Source organism: Porites lutea, chromosome 5, assembly GCF_958299795.1.
Source record: "Porites lutea chromosome 5, jaPorLute2.1, whole genome shotgun sequence".
NCBI lineage: Eukaryota > Metazoa > Cnidaria > Anthozoa > Scleractinia > Poritidae > Porites > Porites lutea.
The window spans coordinates 30,138,850-30,164,770 of record NC_133205.1 but is presented as its reverse complement, the minus strand read 5'-3'; the positions used below and the strand labels follow the sequence as shown (position 1 = coordinate 30,164,770).

General features: G+C 41.1%; 1 protein-coding gene and 1 pseudogene across 1 annotated transcript; one reads left to right on the top strand and one right to left on the bottom strand.

Moving 5' to 3' along the window:
* Positions 1-1,603: 1,603 nt before the first annotated feature.
* Positions 1,604-24,679, bottom strand: LOC140936747 (uncharacterized). The gene is made up of 5 exons (XM_073386233.1): positions 24,571-24,679; positions 17,762-17,848; positions 8,311-8,433; positions 2,819-2,874; positions 1,604-1,757 (listed from the first exon to the last, which is right to left on the bottom strand). Exons 1-5 carry the CDS (start codon positions 24,656-24,658, stop codon positions 1,674-1,676), a joined length of 438 nt encoding a protein of 145 aa, XP_073242334.1. The 5' UTR covers positions 24,659-24,679; the 3' UTR covers positions 1,604-1,673.
* Positions 14,091-14,555, top strand: LOC140938918 (uncharacterized; annotated as a pseudogene).
* Positions 24,680-25,921: the final 1,242 nt, after the last annotated feature.

Here is a 25,921-nt window from a genome sequence, read left to right as displayed (position 1 = left end):
AGGACCTCCGCCATGAGGCGTAACCCCACTTTTTTGTCTCTTTTTTTACGTCATTGTTCAACCAGAGATTCATGTTTGGTGTTGCCTGCCTGAGCTTGTTTTTGTAGGCAACTGTTCTCTCTGTATTAATCGCCATGTGAGAGGGCATCATCCACGCTCCAGGCGTCGCTGCCAAATCAAGACTCACCTTTGCCTTGTCTACAGCCAGCTGGTACCGCTGCACGCGTTTGGCCAGGTCTGGCTGCCTGATAGCGTCCTCCAACAATGTGAGAATCTCGCTCTGCGCTTCTTTTGCTCGGCCCCCATCACCAAGAATGCTGCTGCGCACATTAACCTGTGCCCCGAGAATGCAGTACAAGAAAGCCTCGATTCACTGATTCAAAAGTGAGAGCCCTGCCCGAGTGAGCCCGTTCGCCTTGTCAGGCTCAAACCAATCGAACTGCCTATCGGAACCCTGCCCATTTCTGATGAATCCAAGAATGTTTCCTTTGTCTTTCTACGCCCCGCTCTCCTCTAAAAAAAGCTGAATCGAAGGATTTGACAACGTGGCTGACGGACAGGTCCACTTCTTAAACGACCAAGAACTTCCGTCATCGTAAATGACATAAACATAACCCATGCCTCCCCCGACAAATGTAAAATAAAAACCCAGAGGGCTCTAATAAATTACCCAAGCAAAAGGTTTTCATTGCAGGTGAAAAATTTGATGGTTAGAAGTACTCGAATTTAGGGGTTTGTATCTTCTCAGAAAGGGCAACTACGGTGCTAAAAAGTGGTAAGAGTTTTCCGTCGATGCTATTTTTTTTAGGGACACTTCATGGAATTATAGTTCCACAGGGAAAAACCACTTAACGTATCTCTTCTCTTTTCTACACCGCTGCGACAATGGTCGAGTCATTCAGAAACACATTTAAAAAGAGTGCGGGATAGCATTTTTCGTTGTAAGTATTGAGCATGGTATTTTAGCTGTTTACAGTCTACTCTTTCATTTTGAGAACCTGAGATTCTAGTGGTTCAGAAGCGTAGCGTTTATATACGCACTTACGCCCGCGCGTACAGCTGAAATCTGGGAAAAATATTTATTTTTTTCCCGAAAGCACTTTTATCATTAAATCGGGATGACTGATAAATCTTTGGCTTTATATTGGTGCATTTTCCTGTCTGAAGGGTACGTCTCGCCCTTTGCTTGTAACCTCTCTTTGATGGCGTCACTGTTATAGCGCTCTTGTTTTCAATTAATGACTAACTTTTGCATTTTCCTTCGTATCTACTTACTGAAAATGTCCTGAGGAAAACGCAGGGAATCATTTCTGAGTCCCTAAATTTGAAAAATTTTCTGGGGGAGCATATCTTCAGACCCCCGTTAGTTTGCAGTACCTTCGGAGGTCTAGCCTCTATTTCCGTGCGTGCACCTTCAAGCCTTCACACTACGCCCCTGTACATGTGGTATATATATTTCTGATTTCCTTTACATCACGATGAAAATGCAATGTTTTATCACGGATGTCGTGGCTTAACAACGCTTACAGCCGCATTTTACTACAAAGGCAGGGACTCAATAGGTGACAAGTTACTACAAATATGGGGTCTTTATTAGGTTGCGAAAAAACAAAGTTACATACAAAATTAATCAAAATGCAGTTCTTTTGATATCAAGCCCTCTGTTTGGAATTTCAGGGAACTTGAAATTTCAATTCAAAACACATCCACATCACGAGGTCCTGGTTGTAGAGTTCAGCCCTTAGTTTGAAAGTTCCCTTAAATTGAAAACGAAAAGAAGATAAATATAAAACTTAAAAACAAGTAAGAATCTTTTGAGCATTACATTAATCTGAGATAAATATGAAATAAATTCTGGTGAAAAAACCAAAACGCAACATGTCTTGACAAATATAAGGGCACTCAATGTAGCCTAATAAACACGTCTTTTTTTTTAGTTTTTCGCCTCGAAGTATTGGCCGCTTAGTCCCTTGTAAGTTCCAATGGAGTTAAGTGACGTCTTCTCTTATTGACATGGGTAGCTAAGGTATAAGAGACGACACCCATGCGCAAAGCCAGCGCAATTTTTATCAATCAATTTTTAGTTTGCACTCATGCTGTAAGTACTTTTACACGAACGAGTGGTCTCGGTTGTCATGCAGAGATCAAGATATCGCGTAGCGACCCTGCAGGGTTTGAGCACCAAGTTTACAACAAACAACAATTAAGGCCGTATGCTATTTTCTGTAGCTAATCATCTTGTTTCATGCTTATTACGCTTCGTGTGTAACCCAAACCAGTACTTAAAGTACACCAAGTCATCCGAAACGACTAATCAGGTATCATTCTTCAAATATCTCTTCGGTAGGATATCAAACGAAGAGTAAAATGAAAAATTGAAAGAGCTGACTAATCCCCAGTTGTTTGTTTTATCTCTCTTGAATATTAACAAGGGAAAACCGAAAGGGCTGACGTATCCCCAGCCCTCTCTTTTGCTTCTCTTAAATACTAACGATGGGAGCCTGCTCGTTGGAGATGCGCGGGGGAAGATGGGAGGAGTAAAAAGGGGAGACGACGTCGCTTCTTTTGCCCTTTTCTCCTTCCAGTCTTTCCCTAAGCCTGGATGCCAGGCAAGTTTTTCACGCATACAAATAATAAGGACGAGTCAGTTGGAACAGGCTTATGTATATGTATGGGAACAATTCACCCTCTCTTGCCTACAAAGACTGAATTTGCGTTAATTCCTTAATTGTTTTCTGGAACAGTCTTTAAAAAACCTCATCTGAGTTGATTTTTCGTGCTGAGGTGAAAGACTTTATATACATCATAAGTTGATTACCTTCATACTGTATATCTGAAAGTTTAAACGTTTATTGAATGACAAGGAAGCTGTTTCTGGAACGAATTAAAAACAACCACATAAACATCAGTTGAACTAGAATGATATAAAAAACTTCCTGAATGTTTTATTTATTATTATGTACAATTATGTACCTTTTTCACCAAAAAAAAAACACTTGATAGTACTAATAATAACACAGTCAATTAATAATACTTAGTTGAAGAAACAACTTATTTTCCTACGTAAAATATAAAAAGTCACTGTATGGCCAGTCTTAATCATTTGCTTCAGTTATTTCTGACGCCAAATGGAAACGCGTTCCGGGAAAATGGCGGCGGTGTTGGCATTTCTCTATGTTTTGCAGGTTTTCTTTGATGCTATGTTTGTTCTTTTTTTAATCTGTTATCGTCTCCTTCCCCTGAATTTTAATCTTTTGGCATGATGGCCACGTCTAATGATCTTGAATCGCTTTAGTGGATCGTAAACCCAAACCACTCAAGTCGGCGCTCGACTTTTTGAGTGAGGGCCTATTTACAAGGAGAGAGGGTTACCCTTGTGCTAGCGTCCTTACCCTAGCAAGCGGGTTAAAGTTAAGCTCTGGTTTACAAGCAAATTTCACAGGTATCACCCAGATCAACTTTACCAGCTTTGCTGACGTCTTTCGTCATGCGTGACATTCTTTGTAACGGTCCGAAACAATCTTGAAGTTCTCTATGGAAAACACGTTAAATTCACGAAAAAAAGGAAAAATATTATTATCGTAGACAGAAAATAACTTTTTATTTTTCAGATGTTAATAATTAAGCTCAGAAATTAATACCGTTCAAATTGGCACGATTACTGCAGGGTCACCCATGACGGCGGAAAGTTGACCCGGGTAGGTGAGTTTTCCCTAGCAGAGAGTTTACAAGGCAGGTAGGGTAACCCTCTTGGTAGGGTTACCCTAGCGCTAGGGTGCCTGCCTACCTGCCTTGTAAACACGACGTGCGAAAAAAGAAGAAATATGCGAGTGCTAGGGTAACCCTAACACCGGGGTTACCCTGCAAACAGGGCCTGAGTTGGTTAATTGTATGATTGCCGGGTACGAAAGGTTGTTAAGGTAAGTCAAGTATAGAGTAACTGAATTCACAGTTGTTGAAGAAAGGTAAGGATCCTGAGAAATCCAAAACCAATTCGAAAGCTGACCTCTTTAAACTTTCTAAGAAACTAGAGGCATACCAAGAATCTTTAAGTAACCTTAAACAGAAAACGACACGAATATCTCCTGAAACTGCTGGCATACTCGCAGTAAACGTTGAAAATAAAATGAACTGATGATTGAAGTTGGAAGATTAATGGCAGTTTAATGAGAGATGTCTCTTTGAGTCATCTATTACCGAAGCCAAGCTTATAGCTCTGTTGCAAACAAACCTGAGTGCTCAGTCTCGCATTCCAACAACCCACAGATTCATTACAGTGGTCAGAAATGTTTGTTATTTTTTCTCCCATACTTTTCATTAAAGACATATGATACAGAATTCGAAGGAATATTCCGAATGAGACGAGACTTAGCAGGAACATAGTCTGACAAAATCCACATGCATTAATGGTAGTTTTACACTTTTGATTGACAGTTTGGCGTCATAAAAAACGTTGGAAGTTGGAGCCAAAATTTTGAATTAGAATTCGACTTTACTGACACCATAATTTCAATCTGTATTTTAAAAGATGCTTTCCAATGAAACCCCTCGGTAACTTCAAGAAATCTTCAAAATGTTGTGTCTAATTGAAGAAATTTAAGTTTCCCGCCATGGAATTAGCCAAACAGTGTAGAACCACGTGCACATTTTCACTCATTTCCTTAGTTGTGATTATTTCTGTCCCCAATTAACAGTATTTGTAGCGGGGCTCCCGCGCGCGCGAAGCGCGCGTGGGACAGAGCCCCATACCCATAGATTATGGTCAACCTCTTTTCGTTTGGTTGTCACGTGGTTGACCGAGCGTACGTACGTACGTACGTACGCGTCTACGGATTGTACGGGTGGGGTAGGGGAGACTATCAAAAGGAAGGGAGGGGTGTCTCAGGCGTGTCGTGCGAAGTCCACGTCTTTTACATTGGACATTCACAATATGGTCAATTGACAGCTGTCAAACCAGGATAGCCACTGACCAGTATCCCATGACCATGTCGCGGGCTCATGTGTCAACTCATTGAGGTGACGTGATTTATTTGGAAGCTGTCCGCTGACCAGTTAATTATTTTACTAGATCGCGATCAATGTTCAGTCTCATACTTTCTAGCTAGTTTGGGATTGGAGCACAGGAAAACTGATACACGTCAATGTTGTGATCCATTGACAGCTGTCAAAACAAGGTATCCGCTGACCAGTATCACTTGACTGTATCGCAGACTCAGGTGTCGACCCATCGAGGTCAAGTGTTTTTTTGAAGTTATCCGCTGACAAGGTACTGGTTTTCAAATCATCGCAGGCTCAAGTTTAATTTTTTTAAAAATTCATATGAAATATGTTCTGTTTATGTGCCACACAATTAAAATTTTGATTTCAAACTGACCTCGGACGCGAAAATTCAGCCAGCTGCTACAGGCAGGGAAGACAGTTGCTTTTGACTTTTCTCGCCATGTTCACGCGTTGGTCACGCTCTACGTCCAATTTGTATGCTCTGATTGGTCAAAATTTGACAGATGTGTTCATGCGGAAAATTTATGCAGCATCTTGAATCTTGTTTACTTTGACAGCTGAAGCTGACAGACTTTTGTGTCAACTTGTGGTGTTTTTAACTTTCTTTTTCCACTGGATGTACACAATGAAATTCAGCTGCTATCAGGAGTCTTCTGTTATTCATGGCTAGTTTGTTTATTGGGTTTTTGGTTGAGTCAAAGTCGGAAATCCGATTTCGGATGGCATCGTTTTCGTTTTCATCTTGCTTAATGCGTAAGAGGGTTGCAAAGTCTGAAGCGATACTGGCCTTACTTGATACCTTTCAAGAGCTGCATCTCGAGTGGTAAGCCTAAGTAATTATTGTATTTGATGTTTGTTTTTTATTCCTAATTTAATGAAGTCGAGCGTAGTTTATGCGGCTATTATGTTTACGCACGTTTGTAAGATTTGAGACAATGATCTGACCGAGTATCAGGTTTGTTATAAGCTTACAGATCTTTAAAAAGCCTTTAGACATTTTCTCACCGCAAATAGAGAGAAAACGTTTCAAAGAATATTTAGTTATAATTCTGGCTGTAAAAGAAAGATTTGAGCGATTTTCTTTCCTCGAGATCGTCTTTGAAAAAGGCAAACACGGGGAAGCCGGCTTAAAACATAAACTTCAGCTTTAAGCTCGAAGACTCAGGATTTTTAGAGACACTTTAATACTTGTCTTCCTGAATGAAAATTGTCGTCTCTGTATATGTTTCACCGAATTATATTTCTTTTATTGATTGTTAGTACTCTCTCTTGTAATTTTAATCGTTGTGCCGATTGTTTTCAGTCGTTCAGTAAACAACGCTTGCCGGAGTACTCGAAATGCCGCGCGTTAAACCGTTTTAAAATAAAAAATAAACATAATAAATTCTTTATTATGTTGGAGCGTAACTCTGTTAATGTTCATTCAAACACTCGCCACTGCTAGCACTGTAAAAGTCAGAACCGGCTGGCCGTATAGATGATTTTGAAAATTTTTTCAACGGTTTACGGCTAAAGCCCACGCGTGCTTCAATCGTCCTGAATAGCAATTTGTATCGCAATATTGTGAAATACTGCATTCTGTTGTCCGAGGTCTGTATGATAAAAACAGTGCCTCATAGTACTGTTTCACCTCAGATGTGATGTATAAAAGATATAAAAGGTTAGTTTACACGCACCCAGATTTGTTGGCAAGATTTTGTAAAATAAACTTGTCGAACGCAAAAAATTCGGCCGGAATTTTTTTCCAAGCCTAATTAATCTACGGTGATCAAGAGCCATTATGGCTCTTAATAAATGTGATCGAAGATGATTGCCAGTTTTTGGGTGTACTTATGAGGCTATCAACTCGATGTGAGATTTGGTTCACTCTTGGGCTGTTTGCAAATTATTTTTTGTAAAATCACTTAGCCTTTCCCTGAAAAGTCGCACGAATGTGCTCTAAAGTTAACTGGATTGTGGAATACAAGTTTATTGTTTGATTTAAATTATAAATTTATTAATGGGAGCCTCGCTTTTAGCCCTGGCTAAATCTATATATTATTTCTTTCTCAGAAATCTCTGTGAATCGCCATCCAAAAGGGAATAGGTTGGAGATCCTAAGAATACTAAAGGTATTTAGTTGCCCAGATTCGCCCTCCCCAATTCTTAACTGAGGCGAAGCTCCCTGTTACGCGGGTAATCTTTTAGAAGACGGGTAGCTTGCAAACTAAACTGAACGCGGGGTTGTCGGAACAGCAACAAGAAGATTTATTCCAAAAATGAACGTAGTTTCCAAGAAGTAAAACTGTGAAACAGCACTTAACTCGATAAACTTACACGGCCTCCGCCATCTTCAATTAACTTGATGAACTTACACGGGCTCCGCCAACTTGAATAAACACTACTTCCGTCACACTTGACTAAACACGACTAAAGTCAAACTCTCTTCGCTTGTGAAAACTAGTTAAAACTTCGCTCGGACTCGCCAACTTATATACTTTTGCAATAAGGTTCTAGAACTTTCTAAATAGTCTAATTATAGAAAGATTACAAAATATACCGCTTTAGAAACGTTTACACAAGATTCTAAATTAAACAAACTATGAACTCTCGCGAACCTTCTAGAATATCACGTTTAAAAGTCACGCAATACAATTTTTCGTAACACTCCCATTAATTAATTTATAATTTAAATCAAACAATAAACTTGTAAGCCACAAATCAGTTAACGTAAGGGCACATTCATGTGACCTTTGAGGGAAAGGCTAAGTGAAAGGCTAAGTGAAACAAATCTTGCGTCGAGTTATGTACACCCAAAAAGTAGCACTGGCAATTCAATCATCTTCCGTCACATTTAAGAGCAAAAATGGTTCTTGATCACAGTAGATTAGGCCTGGAAAACAAATCAGGACGATAATTTTGCGTTCGACAATTCCTTAGGGTGATAGGGCCGTGCATCACCGATTGACTGGGGGTGGAAAGGTGATCCTGGTCCTGATGTGTTGATATGTCTTCCCGAACATGGCTACCTTCAAGCAAGTACGAAATTCTTCATAGTTCAAGCAAGTACGTTAAATTGCAAGTAAATCACCATCATCAAACTATCGCGTTATGATTAGGCACCTGCGAAGGCCTAGTCCGGGAACTGTTCACTTAATCTCTAAATGCTTGGCGATTAAATGACCAGCCATCTTGATCAAAACGCAAGCATTTACCACGTTGGCTACATTGGCCATAGTATAATAGACATACCAAATAAAGGGTTTTCGGTCAGTTAATCACTTGGCGTCATATCACCACTCTTAGTCAAAGTACCACAATAAAGCTTACCTCCTGCAGGCAGCATGCAGAGCTTGGGATAATCGTCACATAATACTCCTGCTCCTTTGAAAGAAACTTTATTATCTTCTCTGGTGAATTTGAGTTTATACGACGAATAGTACACGTCTACCTCTGTGAACCAAATCGAAATTCACTGACAAAGCATAACATCAACTAGATATATTTCTAAGTATACGCTGACCTTTTCTTAACAATTAAAACAAATACCCAGAAAAGTTTCGTTTTGGTAAAAGTCAGTAAACTACTAAAAGCACTGTTTTTATACTACTACTACTACTACTACTACTACTACTACTACTACTACTACTACTACTACTACTACTACTACTACTACTACTACTACTACTACTACTACTACTACTACTACTACTACTACTACTACTACTACGTACTACTACGACTACTACGACTACTACGACTACGACGACTAATAAATCCCTGTACTCCATCAGCAGACAGCAAAGAAGTTCAGTTCAGTCAGGAACTGAGAGTGCCTGCAATACCACCTGCAGCCGGGATGAGGCGAACACCACCTATGCCCGCAGAACAAAGGCCAAGGCCAAACACCAGGGTCGCCAACAGCTCAGGTCCAAGTGGAAATCAAAAGCGCTCCGCTGCAAATACCCACAACGGGTGAAACAGGTTGACGTGGACCAAGACAAGACCCACAGATGGCGAAAAGCAGCTGGCATCAAGGCAGAAACCGAGGACTTTATCATCGCAGCCCAGGATCAAAGCCTCCCAACACGCTGGTGTGATGTTTTGAATGGATTTCAAAACAAGATGCAAACGATTAACAACGATTTAATAAACAGTTGTAAGAAGACGTGTTACAGCATCTGTGGACGCCATGATCGTTCTGCTACATATATCCCATAGTTCCTAGCGAACATCCGGTATCGATAACTTCCGGTTTACATGAACATTACATCTCTTTCTCCCTAGTGGGTAACTCTCTAGAATGATATGGAAAGAAATAAAATAAACTTTAACTAATCAGTGTCCATGAAACTATGACTACTGACTGGAATCAAAGTCCAACGAAAACAAACGTTTTTGTATAGGCGACAGCATTTTAACTTAACAAACTATACTGCCACAGTTCAGAGTTCACAGTTCAATAAGAATCTAGGCTTACAAATCAAGAATCTGGCGGGGAACTCGTTTCCTGGAAGATCTACGCAATGGTGGTTGACCAACCGGGCGAGATGCACCAGCTTGGCCCTCTGGGATAGGGCTAAATGAACTTGTAGGATTAGCTTGCACGCCAGGGGAGCTCACAGGTTTTGATGCAGACGGGTCAGAAGCATGAGCACGTGTACGTGCAGCAGGCAGCTCTTGTTGGTGTTTGATGTCAGCCGGAGAGCTGAGACCACTGTCATGGGACGGATCATCATCACGGTTGATGACTGACTGGTCCAGAGTTTTAAAGAAAGAGGAATTTCTGGTAACCGTGCGATTCTCGTTTTGAGCTGTGATCATGCTGCCTTTCTTATCCACTACAGTCAAGGGGGTAGGGTCGTAAACAGTTGCACCTTTAGACGCAGTAAATGGTCTCTTCACTAGTACGGTTTCACCAGGTGAGATAGTGCTGGGTTTCACATAAACCTTGCTGTCAGCATGAGCCTTGAACTTGGATTTCTGCGAGGAATCGCGTTCGCGGACGATCTCCGACACAGGGTCAACGTAGTTGGTCTGTGGTAGCTTGTTACGCACAGGACGTTTCAGTAACAATACTGCTGGGGCCACACCAGTGGTTTGATGAGGAGAGGTGCGATAGTTTCTCAGAATCGCTTGCAGATCCTTTCTCCAGTTTCTTCCTTCCACTTTAGCGGCTTTAAGACACTTCTTCAGTGTTTTCACGAATCTCTCCACCTCACCTTTGGCCCTTGGCCATAATGGGGTTACCTTGCGATGCTTGAAACCAAGCGCATGAGCAAACTTGGCAAACTCTTCTCCGTTGAAAGGTGGACCATTATCTGATCTAACAATCTTGGGAGTTCCGAATGTAGCAAATAGCTGATCTAACTTAGGTATGACAGCACTAGCGGACGTTGAGGACACTGGTTCTACGAAAGGGAACCTGGAATAATCATCAACCAGTAGAAGTAGGGTTTCACCCTCAACATGCGCAAAGTCGATGCTTACTTCATCAAAAGGGCTGTCAGGAAGAGCTGATACTTGAACAGGCTCTCTAGCGTACACTGGGGTTACAACTTGGCACGGTAAACAGGCCTTGACCGTTGTTTCAACCATCTTGTCCATGCATGGGAACCACACCTTCTCTCGCAGGAGGGCCTTAGTTTTAACTATGCCCAAGTGACCTTCATGGGCGATGTCAACAATTCGTTCTTGCAGCGCAGCAGGAACTACTAAACGATCGGATTTTAACAAGACAGAGTCAGTGCAGGTTAATTGTTCCTTGACTTGCTCGTAACGGGATAGCTCAGATAGTGATACACCAGGTGGCGCCTTATGCCAGCAACCAGATTTCATTGCAGACATAACCGCTTGTAGCACTGGATCTGTTGCGGTTGCAGATTCTACCTCAGACAATGTTACAGCTTTTGGTACTGCATTTCTTGTAATAAAACAGATGTGGTCTTCAGACTCGATTTCATAATTGTGAGATTCCAAGTCTCCTATTGGGTGTCTCGAAGCATAATCGGCTGGGTTTGAAGCACCAGGCCGATATTCTACTGTGAATCGGTACTGCTGTAGCTCCATGAGCCAAAGTTCTATCCTAGCGGACGGTTTAGAGGTGGGGTTGTTAAACAAGGAAACCAGAGGTTGATGGTCTGTGATTACTTTAAATTCCCCTCCATAGATGAACAAGTGAAAGCGCTTTACAGCCCAGTAAACTGACAAAGCTTCACGATCAATCTGTGGGTATCTAGCTTGAGTTGGTGTCAGTGGAGAACTGGCATAATGCAAAGGTGTCACTTCATTAGTTGAAACATCTTTCTGGGTCAGGACAGCACCTAGACCAATGGGACTACCATCGACAAAGATGGAAGTAGGTTTCTTTGGATCAAAGTATCCAAGGGTAGTCTTGGTGGATAGTGCCGCTTTTAGGCGTTCAAATGATGACTGTTCCTCCTCAGTCCACTGCCACTTCACTCCATTACAGGTCAGCTGTCGAAGAGGTCTGGTGATTAGTGCAAAGTTCTTGATGAACCTAGAGCAGAATGCAGCCGAGCTAAGGAGGCTTCGTACTTCAGATACATTGGTCGGTGGCACAACATTTTGAAGAGCTTCAACTTTTTTAGGATCAGGTGACATGCCCTTTTCAGAGAACACATGGCCAAAGAAGAGCATAGTGGGAACTCGAAACTGACACTTAGATAAGTTTATTGTCAGACCACTCTCCTGGAGTTGACGGAACACTTGTCCCAGATGTTGGTCATGAGTGTCCTTGTCTGCGCCCCCAACATAGATGTCATCACTGATGTTCTTGACGCAGGGTATGCCACGGATTGCATCACCCACCTTCTTTTGGAAGATTTCTGCTGCGCACGAGAGGCCAAAATTGAGACGTTTGTATTGGAACAGTCCAACGTGTGTAGAAAACGTGCTCAGTGCTCTCGAGTCGGGGTGCAATGGGATCTGGTGGTACCTTTGATTTAAGTCGATCTTACTAAACACTTTACAACCGTTCAAGTCCGACACTACGTCATCGATGGTGGGTATGATGTGTCGCTCCCTGATGATAGCTTTGTTTAATGAACGCATGTCCACACAAATTCTAATCTCGTTCGGTTTGTTCGGTTTGGGCACAACAACAATTGGCGATACCCAAGGGGTGGGGCCTTCTACGCGTTCAATGATGTCATCATTTTCAAGCTGTTTGAGTTTTTCCTCCACCTGTTTTCTTACATGGAAAGGGACTCGGCGATGTGGCTGTGCCACGGGTTTGACAGATTCATCTACATGTATGCGTGCTGGTTCACCTTTGTACTTGCCTATTCCACTGGTTAGATTAGGAAATTCCTTGAGAAAATCTGGGGCATCAGGTGGCAGGTTACCAGGAGGTTCGACCGTACTGACAGCTTTAATAAGATTTAATGTTTGTGAGGTTGTCCAGCTAAGTATGGAGCTTGATGAACCCTTTGCGACATAGAATGTTTCCACGGATGAACAGCTACCACTGGTGACAGTAGCTCGGAACTTTCCACACAGGGTTAGTGGCTTATCAGACATGTATGGATACACTTTGGCACTTGTTTCAGCCAGTTGTGGCTTTGATTTAAAGCCATCAAAGTCTTTCTTGCTTAAGATATTCACGGTTGCTCCTGAATCTGCCATTATGCGGATAGGTGTGTTCATGATCGTGACCTGAAAGATAGGCTTGCTAGCTTGGTGTCCCTGTGCACCAATGTTAAAGGTATACTCTTCGCTGTTGTCACTATCAACACCGGCTAGAGATGACATTTCACTACTCGGAGACTCTTCCACATCTGCAGACCTGGCATGGTGTTTACCTTTTGACGGTTTCTTTGGGTGCGAAGATTTGGACCGATTATTGGGTTTGCCACGACAAACTTTGGAGAAATGGTTCATTTTGCCTCAGTTCAAACACTTTTTACCTTGAGCAGGGCAAGTTCCTTGATGTGGGTAATTTCCACCACATAAACAACACCTGTTGTTACGCAATCCAGGCTTTGGTAGACCACGAGAATTCTCTTTCTGCTGAACGTCGGTTGCTTTATTTCTACCATAGCCCACTGCGTTGGATTGCTGTTTCTCCATCTCAGTGGTCTGTTCGTCGGCGGTTTCCATGGCGCGAGCTACTTTCAATAGGTTCTCAAGATTGAGGCTCTGTTCGATTGCTTTACGTCTCAGGCGAAGCGATGAGGTTCCTTGAATAATCTGCCGCTTAATTTCCAGTTCGGGATCGGCGAACTGACACTTGCGTGCTAACAGCTGGAGACGTGTGTAAAACTCGGTAATGTTTTCACCAGACTTTTGCGTTTCCTGACGAAAGGCATAGACGTGATAATCCACACACTTTTGAGGCTCAAAATGATCAGCAAGAGCCTTTACGGCAGTCTTGTATTCGTCACTTCCTTCCGGCGGTTCTGGAACGGTAAGGGTCTCAAACACATCACAGGTTTCTTCTCCTACGTAATGCAACAACATGGCTTTCTTTTGAGATGCTCGGGTAATGTTCATTGCTGTAAATATGTTGTCCAAACGCTTGACATACTTCTCAAAGCGAACGGGTACTGTATCTCTTGGTTGAAGATCAAACTCAGGAAAGGTCGGTAGGTTAATTGCCATTGCAGAGGCTGTTGAAGGCTGCGAAGGCGAAGTGGTTGATGAAGAATCTGCAGGCATTGAAAACAAGGTTGATCGGTAGGATTTTCCGGTTGATTTAACACTTTAAACGCAAAGATTTCCGTCTTCGATTACTTGCATCCCATCCTCGTCGCCATTTGTGATGTTTTGAATGGATTTCAAAACAAGATGCAAACGATTAACAACGATTTAATAAACAGTTGTAAGAAGACGTGTTACAGCATCGGTGGACGCCATGATCGTTCTGCTACATATATCCCATAGTTCCTAGCGAACATCCGGTATCGATAACTTCCGGTTTACATGAACATTACAGCTGGTACCAACACAACATCCTCAAGAAGCCTGACGTGGACCGAAAATGTTGACTGTGTGGCCGTTTCGACGAGACCAGTGACCGCCTGGTCTCTGGCTGCCCTGAACTGGCTAGAACTGAATATATCCACCGCCACAACAAGGCAGCTGCACACATGCAATGGAAGATCTGCAAAGAGTTTGGCATTGAGGTAAAGGAACGATGGTATGAGCATGAACCCAACACTGTCACCGAGAATGAAAGCGTCACTATTCTGTGGGATGGACAGGATAGACACTGACAGGACCAAAGCAGCTGATGAGCTGAACATTGTGCTAAAGAACATGAAGGATTAAACCTACCTTCTCATTGACATGACTGTACCCCTCGACACCAACACCTCAGTTACAACCACGGAAAAGCTTACCAAATAAAAAGACTTGGAAATCGAGGTTGAGCGAATGTGGGGGTTCAAAACAACAACGGTCCAGGTGGTTATGGGAGCCCTAGACACCATCAAGAAGGACATGGAAAACTACTCCAACAAAATCCCTGGCAACATCAACATAGATGAGAGCTCCAGAAAATAACTCTTCTTTCTACAGCCCACCTTCTCAGGCGGGTTCTCTCCATCAAGTAGAAACCCTCTAGTTTGGACTCGGATGTTGAGAGAGAAAATCAATCGCAGTTACACTAGTATATCTATATTATATAACAATAATAATAATAATAATAATAATCATAATCATAATCATAATCATAATCATAATCATAATCATAATCATAATCATAATCATAATCATAATTAATCATAGTAGTATTAACCATAAGAAGAAGAAGAAGAACTACAACGAAAAGTTTTGAAAGATCGATTATAGTTGCAAAGAGTGCAAATATCAAACGCTACGAACAAAGAAATTAACACAATATAGACGGAACCGCCTCTCCGAAAGCCAAAATAAAGTGTATAAAGGCCTAAATGGTGAGACCAGGGACGAGGATGTGATACGTGATGCTAAAGAGAGCAAAGAATTTTGGAAGGACATCTGAGGTGTGAGCAAAAAGCCCAACAGAGATGCGGAATGGCTTAATTAAAGAAATTAAACGAGATATTAAGAGAATATGGCCTAGATCGACTATTGTGAAGGCTACGATATGATTCCACACAGTTGGATAGGAGAGTGTTTAGAGATTTTTGGGAAAGCTGAGAATGTTAGAAAGTTCCTAGCAGAGAGTACGCAAGCATGGAAAGTGGAGTTGACGTAGTTTGGAGAGAGCCTGGGTGACGTAAATATAAGAGGAGCAATATTCCAAGGCGACAGTATGTCTCCATTACTGTTTGTGTTGTCCCTTATGATTATCCCTTTGACTTTGGTCCTAAGAAAGGCTAAAGGGTGCTACGAGTGGGCAAACAGACATCACACGCTCACCCATATTTCTTTAATCATGAATGATCTTAAATTGTTTAGGAAAGATACTCGCTGGTCCAGACTGTTCACTTTGTTAGCTCAGCGATATTGAAATGGAATTTGATATCAAAAAATGCGGATTGTTTAATTTATACTGAGATATGGGAAAGTGGTAAAATTAGGTGGAATTGTTTAACCGAATGGCCAAAGATTGTAGGATATTGACAAGATCGCACTGAAAGATCAAGGAAGGGGAAACGAAAGAACAGCTTACTAGAGAGTACAAGAAAAGATTGAGACTAGTATTAAGGTCAAAGTTGAACCGTAAGAATAAGATACCAACGATTTTAATGGTTGGTATTCTTATTCTTAAAACACTTGAGCAGTGGCAGTTTCCAGGTATGGAGGAGTCATTATAGAATGGACGAAGGAAGAGGTTAGATCATTGGGCAGGGTTACGAGAAGGACGATGACAATGAACGGTGCACTACTCCCAAAAGCAGATGTTGAGAGATTGTTTGTTAGAACGAAATTAAAGGTGGGCGGGTATAAATTAGTTGCGAGAGTGCATACGAAGTTTGACAATAACTTAGGGTGGTATCTTGATAATGCTACAGCAAAATTTTTAATAGATACAAAAGTTGTTGGTGTTATTGAAACTGAAGAAAATGTCAGCAAAAACAAGTTTAAAAGACGTGGACTAATAAAGGCATGAGGAAAAAGAATGATAAAGCAATGCACGGACAATTTCTGAGAGATATGCCGGAACCCCAGACGCAGAACAGACTTGGAGTTGGCTTGGAACATCTGATTTGAAGGTTTAAACGGAAGATCATATTTGTGCAGCACAAGAACGGGCTTGAAAACGGAGAAAGTTTGTGTCATATGGTAAGTGAGGGCAAAGAGGTGACCATACAGGAATATATATAAAAAACGGCATGATAATGTGTCAAAAATTTTACATTGGAACTTGTGTGAGTTAACCAACTGGAGGGGAAGGAAAAATGGTGTTGTGAAGGTTCATCGCGTAGAATTCCCAGTCCATTAAGGTCAACAAAAAATCTCCCCTCCGGGTGGGGGTTAGTATTTTGCCGTTTTTAGCCGTAACACTTAAATGAAGCATACATGAGGAAAAAACAACAAAATGGTCAAAGAGTACTGGAAACAAGTTTGAAAAATAAAAAAGATTGCGGCCGAAACGGGGAAGAATTTTTTTGGCTTTCAAAGACGTTTTCTGGAAATTTTCTTCGCGTTGGCTACTCCTCACTGGTTCGGGTCAAATTCAAAGGAAAACAAAAAACCCAGTTTTAATCACATTGCTTGGTTAAAAAGACTGTGGTGGTGTTAAAGGCAGACGAGAGATGTCACGATATCAGGTGGCACCGTTCGCGATTTCTGCAAACTTTGGTTGTAATCTTTCCGCGAAAGTCTACGCAGGTGGAAATCCATACAAAAAAAGCGATTTTTTTGGTTGGTTTTTAGCGCGAAAAACCCAGTGAAATCCGAATAGCTGGCATTAATCGAAGGTAAGACCTTGAATTTGATGTTTTTTGATATTAGTATTCCGATGGTAACCATTGAGATTTGGTTACGAGTAAGTAACAATCAGAGACAAATTTTAAAGACAAAATCGTGGCTCGAATGCGGCTCTAGCCTGTTAAATTCCCGGATGTGACCGGGCATTCTACGCGACGATGTGGAAATTGGTGAAGTAAAGGGATATGAACATCCAGTGTCATAACAACGTTGAAGCAAAAAGACTTGACATCATTCTAGTGAGCAAGACAGATAACAAATGTATAATTGTGGACATTACTATATACTGGATATAGGAGGTTACATTAAAAGGAATTTGAAAAAATATAGAAAAATATCAGGATTTAAAGACATAAATTAGAAGAATGTGGAGTACGTGGACGTAGTACCGGTTTTCGTAGTGGTTCTTGGTAGTGTTGCTAAGAAACTTGGACAATGGATTGGAAAGCTGGGAATAAAGATTAGAATTGCACTGTTACAGAGAACTACGTTATTAAAAACGGCCAGGATTTTGAAGAAGAGGCTTGATTTCTAAGTACCAGGAGAGTGTCCCCAGGGGACTCGAGGTCATTTGTTATGACTCACTCTCTGTGAATATATAATAATGATGATGATGATGAAAGATGGTCAGTGCAAAGAGATTCAAACCGACGCCTGGTTACCTCTTAAAGAGTCGTCTCGCCAATGGCTGCCTACTACAAAGAATCTACCCGATTTTAGTTAAAAACTCTTGGTGGGAAATAGAACACAAATAAGGCCCGAAAGCAGCATATAACTTGGTCCTGAACTATAAGCCCTTTAACACCCTTAGAAGCATGTTGACTTTCCTAGGTTTTAATAGCTAAATCAACAACAGTGCGGAAACTTAAGACAATTAAGTCGAGATACGACCTATACTCACGTGGAGTGAAAGTCACGTTGATATGCATAAACTGGCCGGGTGTAATAACCGGTTTAAAGCTGAATTGCACAGTCTTGTCTTTAGGACCTTTACAAAGCAAAACAACAAAATTTGTAATATTATTATTATTGCCAATGAAGCAGCTGAGCTGAGAAGCGACAATTCATTATGCCGCGCAATGAATTGGAAAATTTCAGTGTCAAACCTGCGTAACCCTCTTTTTTTTTTTTGTCCATATTTGAGTGTAAGTAATACCGCATATTTGCGCAGTGATGTCACGGTCTTGCATCTACTTCTCAATTACTCCTCGCGGTACGAGGTCAGGTGATCCAGTGTGTAAGTGTTGGTCGTGGACTTTGAAATGTGTTTGCTGAGGACCTAACAGGTGAGCTGGTTAATCTTATTTGTAGAAGCTAATCTGGCTGTAAATTGGCTGTTACCAAAAAGTATCGTGCATAAAACGATTTTTTTGGCTGTAAAAATAAAACTCTTAGCTTGATGAAAGAGTTTTCATTTTAGGTGTATTTGAGGGATATGTTTTCTTAATCACCCAGCCCCTCCCTCAAAAGGAAGATTCTTTTCAGTGACTTAGAGTTTGTTATATTTAAGTTATTTGCTTTTATTATAAGTATATAAACGAGGGCTTCGCTTTTAGCCCTAGCTAAATCAGTTCTCTGTTATTTTCTGGGTATTCTCAGCCATGTCTCAGCAGCTTCCCGCAGCTTAGAGACACAACACTTTCGGCAAGATATGAGCAGTACTATACCAAGGATGGCTAACTGCAGTGCACTTCCAAAAATGTCAGGCAGACTCAACCTCCCATATCAGGCCTTTGCACTCTTCGAGATAGTTTCAAGTGCACCAATCACGATGGGTATTACTGACACTTTCGTGGCTTTATGGATTCTTTTAATTTCGAGAGCTAGGTGTTGATACCTTTCCACCTTCTCCTCCTCAGTAGTAAGGATGTTTTAGTCCGCTAGCACAGCTATGTCGATTAGTGTCCACTCCTGTGTGTCTTTCTGTACTACAGTAATATTTGGCCGATTGGGCTTCAGACGCTTGTCCGTAAAGGTAGTCATATCCCAAATTATCCTCCTTTCTCCATTCTCTGCAACTGGTAAGAGTTGATGGTCGTGCCACTTGTCGGTACACTCTAACCCATACTTTCTGCAAAGCTCCCAGTGTACCCGTAGAGCCTCCATGTGGTGGCGCATCCTGTATTCCCTCTGGGCAAACTTACTGCATCCATTGACACTATGCCATACTGTTTCTTTTTATTTTTTTACTGTTACTGTTACTGTTTTTGTTTTATTATTATTATTATTCATCGCGAAGCGAAGCGAGCGAAGTGAGTTTATAATCTCGTCGCGTACGAAGCACACGCGTATTGCGTGGACCGCGCGTGGATCCTAGCGAGCTGCAAACTCGCAGCGCTCATCTTTACTTGTATAAATCCGATGGTGTCAGCCATGACGTCATACAGTAGTTTGACGTCACGGCGCATTTTTTGTTTCTAGGCAACATTCGACTACTGAAAACGATTTCCCATCAATGACCAAAGTATTCATGAAGAGCTAGTTGACTTGTTTATTCATCATCTGCGAAACAATGTTTACTATCGGTGAATGACAAGCAATTTCTCACGCAAGTGGCACAGAATAGCAAACACAAGAACGCCGACTGTAAATCCTCGAAGGGGAAGATTTGACACCGAAAACCTCTGGTGCGAGAACGCAGACTTGAAATTCAACGCGAGCAACGAAGAAGGAGACGGCACTGAACAAACAGAACATCACTCAATGTATTTCGAATGCTGAAGTAATTGTAAGAGCAAATTGAAACGATTTTGGATAATTAGTCTTAAGATATGAACGAACATCGCGGTAACAAAACACGTTTTCCTCGCAGACGAGTTTATACCGTATCGGTTTAGTTGGGCTTCCGTTCTTTAAATGCAATGAAATGCGTTTACGTTGGCTTTTCACTGTCCAAACAGCAGTCATTCTTCTGAAAAATACCTTTGGATTCATGTTTAATAGGGCTCGATCAACTGTATACAGTCGAGTTGTCGGAAGTGCTAGGGGAAAGAGTTTCAATAATATATTTTCGAAAGTTTTTTTCACTGTGTTTCCTGTAGCCCAGTGGTAACGATGCGGGCCGGCGTGTCGAACGAAGCTCCCAAGATCGATTCTGAGCAGAATCTTTTCTCTTCCCTTCTTTTCTTTTTTCTGTTTCTTTTCGTTTAGTTTTCTTTTTAGTTATTGCAGTTTTGTTTTGTTTCTTTATATAGCTTATAATTTTTAGATTTATAAATTTTCTTCTCTATTGCCTTATCTTGCCGTTCCCCCGAAGACCTTCGCAAGGTCCTGCGACTTACGTATTTCTAACTAGTTGTATGGGCCATCTAGCTAGCATACAACCGAGTTGGTAAGAGCTGCTCGTATACTGTAGTTCAAAAACTGCTTTTGTGTAGGGTAGGTCTTCCACTCTTTTAGCCACCAGAGGCCCCCTTTCAATATTCAACTTCTTGTCCTGTAATGTGAATGTAACTAGACTTAATGCCATCGTTGATTTCTCACTTCCTCCTCTAGCTTCTCTACTTGACACTTTCGCAATTCCATCTTGACTGAACGCGGGTGCTTGAGATTAAGCTCGACACCAAGCTCCTCCACAGACCTAAACTCTTCAGTTCTTTAACCATGGACCTCCTCATCTTCTCCGCCCGCTCTTTTTAAAAATTCCCGCCGCATGTTTATGGTTGGTTCTTCATTACAATGGAGTCTAAAAGCACCCTTCGTGGATTTATTCTACATCCGAATCGAGCGTTGGTCTTCCTCTCTTCTCTCTAGGTAGGTAGAATATCGCATTCAAGCGACAGGGGTGCCTTCCTTCGTTGTCAATAACAGCTGTCAATCAGATGTAGATCCATCGGCCATTGTTGCGTCCATAAAAGATAACCTAGCATCGGCAAGGCAAACAGGTTTTCACTTGAACCACTGCACACTTCTTGGTGTTCCACTCGATCCCCACATCTTCATAGCTGTTTTGACCATGTTTGGGACCCGGTTACTTTCAGATGCAGCGAAAATCTTAAGGTCATGAAATGAATATGTACATGAAGGAGGACAGTACCCTTACCAATGATGGGTTTGGACTATCTCTCTTATCAGTTACATGATAACTAGAAATACGTGAATCGCAGAGCCTCCCGAAGCAGAGGCTAAGGGCCAGAAGTAGGGCAAAAAGGAAACAAGCTATCGCCCTTTGTTAAGAGAATTTAATAGATCCTTTTTTTCTAATTAAAAAACAAAACAATACCGGAAAAAAAAAAAAACAACAACAACAACAACAAGAATAAAAAACAAAGAAGAAGAAGAAGAAGAAGAACTGAGAAAGAAAAAAAGAGTGACTTTGCAGGATGCGAACCCCTCTCCTTCTGCTCGACGCGATTTATCCTTAATGGCTTCTGAGCAGACTACACATAAAGTCAGGTGGGGGGAGGGGGAGGTATTTAATTTAATTCATTTCCATAGAACTTCCACTGGCAAACACTGTTTAAAGCTGATCGAACCGTATAAAACACAAATTTAAAGATATATTTCTGGAAAATAACCGGGTGACGGTACAAAAACGAATTTTAACGCATTTCATCGTACTGACAGAACACATGCCCAACAAAGGCGATACAAATCGTCTGAGAAGTAGGACGCAAAACAGTGGTTTCATACCTCTATTTCCGCCGTTATTTTGAAGCTAATGGTCCAAATCACATCTATTTTCTGTTAAAGGTAGTTCTAATTTGATAATTTATCCCTAAAAGCATATCCTGACCTCTTAAACAGCCACTAAAACAACCGGGCCTGGTTTCTGGCGTTTTTTCTTTAATTGTCGGAATGTAGCCTAGACACACAAAATAGGCTGTGAGGTAACAATAGTGACGTCAGACGGACACCATCGCGGTATATACATAGAAATAATAGAAATATATTTGGGCCGGCCGACTTTGCAGGTCGCTAAGACCACGCGCGGATTTATTGTTGTTGTTATTTTCATCTCTACTTTAAGGTGGCTCCCTAGAGTAAATTGGCCGTGCGCAGCCTGAGCACTAGTATGGCGCGAGCTTTAAAATCCGCACGACGTCCACGCAAAAATAAAACAAACATGGCCTCTCAGTTTCAAAGTATTCACCCCCGAAAACTTTATTGACTTTCTGTTGAAGCTCATTGTGCAAAAAGTTTGGTTAGTGTAGGTCAAATATTTATGAGAGGAGACAATGTTAAATTACACCGGTTACAAGTCACTATCGATCTCCATAAGAGTAAATTGTATGTAAAAACGAAGCAGAAATTTTCCAAAGAAATCATTTATTTCGCTTCAAAAGTAGACAAACGTAAAAGAGTCGAAGTAAATGGTGAATGGAAACTTTACAAAGAAAACAAATGAGTACACTAACCCTAAATGAAGCAATGTTACTGTTGCTGGCCTTTGGTTCACGGTCAGTGGAAAGATCTGAAAGATCGAGCCAAGTCCCGAACAAACAGTGAAGAATGTCTTCACCGGCGGCGCTCCTCGGTCACTTCATTTTCCTTACATCTGATTTGATTAACAAATTCTAGAAGTGGCTTTAAGGCAATTTTACTTTAGTCTAGATTTTTTTTTTTGTTTTGCCGACTCTATCACATTGTTTAAAAAACTTATCAGAAGAAAGGTTTCGTACTTAACTTGAATCCTGATCCAAGGAACCTTCCCATCGACAAGCCAAAATCCTTGTACTTTTTCCTTTCCAAAAGTTCTTTAACACACATGGTGCACTAAAAAATGTTGTTGCAAAATGAAAAATAATTTTTGAGTCACAGATTGACCCTTGACGAAAGCAATAGTAGGTTATCCGTCAAAAACTAGGGTCTTGTACGTGCAGCTGAGAACGTGATGTACTTTTTTTAGATCGGCACCATCTTTTACAGCAGGCTTTTAAAGAAAAACTTCGCCGTCGAAATTATCCCTAAAGGGGACAAGGTTGAAAAAGTATCCAGAAGTGCGCTGGCATTTGAAGATCTGCAAACAGTCGGTACTTCAGATTAGGAAATGAAGGCCTCATCGCGATCCATGCGAAACCACCGTCTTCATCTCCGATGATCGCCATCCGCACGAGTAGTGACCACCACGGCTCGAATTTTGGCTACAATGGTTAAGTATTTCGAAGAAAACATCCAGAGTTTGGTATAAAATTGAATCCGCTATCTCTCCTTTTTCAACAGCCGAGATATCACCATAATAATAGTGATAAAAAGCTTTAACAATGGCTTTCGTACTTTTCGAAGAAATCACATGTTTTCAGCTATGTGCGTTATGCGCATGCGAGCGTGATGGCTCGCGCGCGTATTTTGCTCATACAACCTCGAACCACGCGTGTTTTTCGGATTCTTGTGACGTCAGCGCAGTTAATTAACCGTGAATTTCTCGCGTTTCCTCCGGTAAATTTTTTTAATAATCGCCTCATTTCTTAACAGTTGTAGTACCTTTGTACTGTCCTTTTCTTGTTAAAATCTGTAAGAGCTAAACTCCCATATTAAGAAAAGTTACAAATTTCAAAATATTGGCGAAACCGTCTTAACGACCCCATGTTTTTTCCACTTTAAACTGTTAAGCAATATCGTTAACATAAAGTGGCAAAGTTTTAAGACATTTCACCGAGGGAAATAAGAAATATTAAGAAAAAATGATCAAAAATGACAAAATGACTGCCTGCTGAAGGATGCGATGTTGCCATGGCAACGGCCTTAATCCAGAAAATGAAACTTCATAAAGGAGCCTTTTTACATGGGTAAACTTAGCGGTGAATTTCGTGAACCAAATCGCAAAGATAAAGTAACTAGATTTCGTTCTGTAACGTATGCTAGATAGCTAGGGTTATTAGTGAATACTCTAGGGAGCCACCTTAATGCACCTATCAATGTAAATCCCGTGGGGGGGGGGGGAGAGGAGGGGAACAGTGCGGGCAAGGGGAGGGGATTTGATGCCTGAGACTATTTCCCTGTCCGGCTTTTGATCGTGCGAAGTGACCCCGGGGTCGGGACATTTGACTTTGACCGATAGAAGCCTGGTATCAATCCAGAAGCGGTTACCAAGTCCGTCCCTCGAGGCTTTCTGAAAGTCACGCTGTTGGAGAAAGGTATGAAGTTTTCATTTGTTTTAATCGCCATAATCCGATACTTTACACTGTCATCTAAACAGATAATGTCTATTTTGAGAAAGTTTTTATCTTCAAGTTCCCATCTGATTGTAAACCTCGATTGAAATCGAATTTTACCATGAAAGTCAGAGGATTTTTTACGGGTCACTGATCCGACCTGTTCTGACATGTTGAGCGGATGTTATAAAGCATTTTACGTTTCATTAATATAATAGCACGGTCAATCTTCCTGGAGTGATTATGTTGTTCAAAATAATAGATGCTAGTGGAGAGAGAAAATACTTAATTACAGCGAGTAATTTAACGGAACTTGCGTTAACCTTAAATAAAAGTAGTAAGAACGTACTTTTGAAATGTTCTTTTATTCGTTTTATATAGTATTATAGTATTATTTGTTTAGATTTATCCCCTGGGGTGGGGGCTTTTTTGTCACTCTTGATTGACTTTTCGTTTCCCACCCTGGGGAATTTGATCAAAAAATTTAAAAATTTGTCAAATCCCCACCCCTTGCCCGCACTCCCCCCTCCCCCCCCCCGACGGGGTTTACATTGATAGGTACATATGTTGTAGTTAAAAAATTCAAAGCTCGTTAACCATCATGACTATCACTTACCGCAATACTTCATATATTTGATTTCTATCCCAAAGGCCAACACCACGTACCCCAAAAGAAGGTTTGCAAGCAGAAACTGGGTTTTCATGGCGTACCCTGTGTTTGTAAAGGGATCTGAGAAGTTCAAGGCAAAAAAAGAAATTAACATAAACACAGATATGTGGTCGAAACTGATAGTTGCCTTCGGCTTGAATATTATGTTGAAGATTGTTGAAGCAGATTGACCCCCATTCCTCGAGAAATTGGAATGTTTTTTTCAAGCTTGAAATGAAATGGCTATTGTTTTTGTGTCACATCCTGCTCTTGGATTCTGTTAGGCCTGTCTCAAGTTTTTATTATGATTATGATTATTATTTCTTGCATTCCGATTGCATGTCTAATCAAGAGAGTTCTGCATGATACGTATAACATTCCTCAAAGGTTTTGATGTAATTTACATGTGTATTTTTAATTACTCTGAACGCGGATTACCTTATGCAACATTGTTGCCCTGTCTCGACATACCTGCCTTCAACACATATTTTCTAATCATTAGTCATGCTTTTAAACAGACAACACAAAAGCTATTTGAGATGATGAGTTATTAATATATCTCATTTAGTCATTGCTATCGTTTTTTTTCAAAAATACACTCCCGCCCGTTCAAAGGTCACTGGAAGGTTAAATACGTCATTTCGACAAACTCTACCCTGAGTGCCAGAGACTTTTCTAGCGCGGTTTCCGAAAAGCCTCTGGAGCAGAGCGCTATTGCTTTGATGGCGCCGATCCAATCGTTAGCACGGTTAAATCAGTTGGTCCAGATTTTGGACAAGACGGCTGATTGGCTACTAACGACCACCTGAGGGACTTTGAATCTAACAGACGCTACAACTGGTTGACAAGAATAGATCAGCACGTGAAAGAATATTTCCAACTTTGCTGTTGTTGTACTCGCGAGAAGTGTTGTGATGGCAGCTTTGAAAAGTTTTGGAAGAGCATGATAAGAAATTTACTAGAAGGGTTTGACGGTGTACACAAGCTAAAAGCTATGAGCAAACAAGTGGAGTATTCAAGTTTATTCAACGCAATTAAGCTATTATCACCAATTCAGCTTTTGCAGCAATACGGTTTAAGCTTTACTAATTTCCTTTTTCAAACGATTACAACGCATGTTTTGAAATAGTTTGTATTATTCTTAGTAATAAAAGGGGGGTCAGAAGGCAACACACGACTTTTACCTCATGCCAAAATGCTGCTTGTTCCAATGAATTTTTTTCCGTGATGGGTAGATTATACTCTGGAGAAAAACGTTTCAACTGAGCAAATTTGATTTTTCCCGATTGTTTCATACTGAGAGGTCGTGACACGCATA